Genomic DNA, 4,218 nt, shown 5'->3' with positions numbered 1-4,218 from the left:
AGCAAACTAACCATCCTGTATTGTTAAACTTCAGAGTAGTTTTCAAGGCCTTAAATATCCTCATATTACTTTATAAACACAATAAAATTCCAGTTTAACCAAATCTGTGATGAATTGGTTGTTCTGATTAATTTAATTTTAGGATGAATTAGGTTTCATTTAGAGACTTTTTTCATAGATTTTATTATTTTATTATTGTAATCTAAGGTTTTTTTTGTTTGTTTTTTGTTTTTACTTTTGATATGCAAACCCAAACCCAAACCCCTTGCCATCAAGTCAATTCCAAATCATAGTGATCCTATAGGACAGAGTAGAACTGTCCCGTAGGGTTTCCAAGGAGCAGTTGGTGGATCTGAACTTCCAGCCTTTTGGGTAGCAGTAATAGTTCCTAACCACTGCACCATCAGGACCCCTTTGATATGCAAAGGAGTAAATAATAATGACCAAACTTAAGCAAATAAATTTACATCTGAAAAAGGCATAATGATTTCCTTAATAGTAGTTAAATTTGTTTGAAAAGACATTAGGAATTATTCAGTAGGTCAATGACTATTTATTGAGCATCCCTAAATGGCAGGGCCTTTATTAGATTCTGGGGAGAGTGGTAAACAAGACAAATTCCAGCCTTCATGGAGTTTACATTCATCTGGTGTCTTCACTGTATAATATGTCTTCATTTGGTATCTCCACTGTATAATATGTTTCATCGATAATTTCATCCATAAATAGTTCTTTTGCCAGAAGATTTCCAATAATGAGGATTTCCTCCTATTGCTTTGTAGTGCTATTTGTTAGCTAATTATTATATTAGTGCATTTTTATTTTAAAATACAGGCAATATTAATAATTTGTAGAAAATATCTTTGTATTGACCCAAATTTTCCCTTCTTGACTTACAAAGAATTGATCTTTGTTCTGCCTTTAAGAGCTTTAGAATAAGTCCACCACCACCACCCTTCCCCTTCCCCATCTTTGAGGGATAGCTTTTGAGGGATAGCTTTTCAAATATGTTGAGAAAACTATTACATGGCTGTAAGTCTTCCCCAAGATGGAACACTGCAATTCCTTTCATTATTTCTTCTGTGACATGGTTTTTAAATCATATACCATCCTGATTGCTTTCCTCTGGACGCTTTCTACTATGTCACCCTTTGTTGTTCAAAATAAATTACTCCCAATTTCCTGCTTTCTGTAGAGTAGAATAAACATAATTGACTCTTTGATGTGTGAGGGTCTGGTATGGTCTGGATGAAATTACACTGACCTTGAATACTTATTCCACTGCACTGTAAATATCATTATCAAAACGTGGAAGCTTCTGCTAAATCTTTACCAACCCTTGGATATCTCTTGGAAGATCTTTTGAAAATATGAGTTTATTTTCTTCTTATTTGTCTTTTTGTATTTGTAATGAAGTATACTCATAAGGGTAACAAGCATCAAAAACAAAACATGATTTTGAAAGTCATTATGCATATAATCTTTCTTCTCTACTAGACTGTGAACCTACTGAGAGCCAGGGTTATGTCTTAGTCATTTTTTGAGAATCCCCAGAGAACTTAGCAAAGTCCTAGATGTATACTGCATGCCCGATAATTATTTGTTAGCCACTTAATGACTTGTGTACAAGAAATTAAGATCTTGTAAAATGAAATGAATTCCAATCTTTAGAATATATTGAAGAATCAGTAATATAAAATTGGGCATAAATTTTATCCTAATCTGAAAAGAAAAACTTTAATATATTAGTTAACAATGTTCACAAAGAAAAGTACTATGTGGGAATACTTTTGATTCTAAATGACAGAAAACCCAATTAAAAGAAACAAACAAGCAAAACTAAACCCGTTGCTGTCAAGTTGATTCTGACTCATAGCGACCCTATAGGACAGAGTAGAACTACCTCATAGGGTTTCCAGGGAGTGGCTGATGGATTTGAACTGCTGACCTGCAGCTGTAGCTCTTAACGACTGCGCCACCAGGGCTCCACGATTAGCAGTGGCTTAATATAGGAACTTTATTATTTACTTAAAAAGACTGTAGAAAGTGATCCCAGGGCTATTCTAGCAGCTCAATGATATCATCAAGGTCCTAGGCTCTTTTAATCCTTCTGTTGCCATTCTCAGCTTGCTACTTTTTTGATCTTAGGCTGATTGCCTTATGATCACAAGATGTCTGCCTCAGTTCTGAACATCAAAAGTACATCCAGAAAAAGGAACTTGTGGATGGTGAGGGCTCTGGAAGAGCCTCCTTGTACGCCTCTCTTCTGAGGCAGTGTATTTCCCCAGAAGCCTCCCAGCAAACTTCGTCTTATATCTAACTTGGAGTCACATGGCCTTCTCTAGGAGGCAGGCAAAGGAGTAAAGTTTTGGAAATGACTGTGCAATGGTTAAGAGCTTGGCTGCTAACAAAAAGGTCGGCAGTTCAGATCTACCACCTGCTCCTTGGAAACCCTATGGGCAATTCTATTCTGTCCTATAGGGTGGCTATGAGTCAGAATCGATTGTTTATTGATTAAACAATGGTTTATTCCAAAACTAGAAAATAGGCATAAAGAGAGAAGGTGAGAGATCATGACAAGGGAAGAACTTTACTAGTTCAGTAATAAATTCAGGGAACCAAATTGTAGGGACCCTTCTAAAAAGATTGCTGATAATATTGGGGTTACATAACTTATTCAAACAGATGAATCATCAGCTCACAATTATTTTTGGAAGAAGAGATGCTGTTAGTTGCCATCAAGTTGGCCCCAACTGATAGTGAATTTATGTACAACAGAACAAATTGTTACCTGGTCCTGTGCCATCTTCATGATCATATGCTATGTTTATGCTATCTTCATGACCATATGCTATGTTTGAGCTCATTGTTGCAGACACTGTGTTAGTCCATCTCATTGAGAACCTCCCTCTTTTCGCTGACCTCCACTTTACCAAGCATGATCTCCTTCTCTAGCGGTTGGTCCATTCTGATGATGTGTCCGAAGTAAGTAAGATAGAGTCTCACCATCCCCACTTCTGAGGAATATTCTGGCTGTACCTCTTCCAAGACTGATTTGTTCATTCTTCTGGGAGTCTACGATATATTCAATAAAAACTAGAAAAAAAAAAATAATCTTCTTTATGGGAAGAAGGGATAAACCTGATCATTTTTTTCTAGTTTTTATAAATCAAACAAGCTCTGTATCTCAAAGGTATTTTTGTTTTTTCTTCTTTTTTTCAGGAGTCCTATCCAAAGAAGAGGAGTTACACTATGGAAATTGTACCATCTGCTTCTCTTGATACATTTCCTTCCGAAAACGAGAACTTCCTATGTGACCTCACGGACACCGCAGTTACAAAGAAACCTTGCTCCTTGGAAATCGCAAGAGCACCTTCCTCAAGAACTGGTAATATTTCTTACTCACAACTGGACCAATTGAATTTGCATGCTTGTATATGTGAAGATGTATCATTAATATTTTGATTTTTCACTCTATTGTCAAAATGAAAGTGTCCCCAGTGCCTTCACAATAATCATTTTTGCAGTTTGAAATGAGCCCAGGTAAGTCAGAGGGATTTTGATTTTAACTTCTAGCCAAGGGCCCCTATGGGGTGGTACTGCCTTGGTGAAGACACTTTGAAGGCTTTTGATAGGGAAAAAACTTCTAGGTCAAATACAAAGCTTTGGGCCCTTCAGGACTTCATAGCAGATTTGTTAGCAAGAATCATTTTGTATATTTTTCTGTATCCTATCTCTTTCCAATTTGTTAAAGTAGTTAGCTACTTTGTATAATATTTTATGTTGTTTTGGGATTTTCAAATACATTATTTTATTTATTTGCATTACAAAGTAGTGAATAAGGCAAGACATTATTAATCCTGTTTTGCTAATAAGGAGATTGGAGCTAAATGTCTTATATAATCAACAAATGGGGGGGGGCCTGGAATCGAACATGGGTTTTTGACTACTATCAAATTTGCTTCACTGTTGGCTGTAAGAAAGAATACTAGGTAGTAACGTGAAAGCTTAACAAGCGAGAAAGTTTCAAATGGGTGGTCAACCAGTGCTGCAAAAAGTTGTAAGAAAAGTTCTAAAGAGAGGGGTGTATCAGGGGTGGTAGAAGTAAGAACTGAACTAGGCAGGAATGAAAGAGTGGAAGAAGACATTTATTCATTAAGCCATCAAAAACTAGTTAAGTTCCTGCATATGCCAGGCACTGTTGTGAATACTGAGGAT

The 4,218-nt window shown here is 36.3% G+C and overlaps 1 protein-coding gene across 1 annotated transcript in view; it reads left to right on the top strand.

Moving 5' to 3' along the window:
* The window catches only part of LOC101357705 (ankyrin repeat and sterile alpha motif domain-containing protein 1B), a gene marked incomplete at its 3' end in the record, with an annotated part of 440,450 nt that extends 437,003 nt beyond the window's left edge, over nucleotides 1-3,447 (top strand). The window contains exon 10 of the mRNA XM_004374005.2: nucleotides 3,223-3,447. Coding sequence (XP_004374062.2) covers nucleotides 3,223-3,447 — 225 coding nt within the window. The remainder of the gene's footprint in view (nucleotides 1-3,222) is intronic.
* Between the last annotated feature and the right edge of the window lie 771 nt (nucleotides 3,448-4,218).

Source organism: Trichechus manatus, unplaced genomic scaffold (genome assembly GCF_000243295.1).
Source record: "Trichechus manatus latirostris isolate Lorelei unplaced genomic scaffold, TriManLat1.0 scaffold00027, whole genome shotgun sequence".
Taxonomy (NCBI): Eukaryota; Metazoa; Chordata; class Mammalia; order Sirenia; family Trichechidae; genus Trichechus; species Trichechus manatus.
The sequence above is the reverse complement of the archived record's forward strand: the minus strand, read 5'-3'. Positions and strand labels throughout refer to the sequence as shown.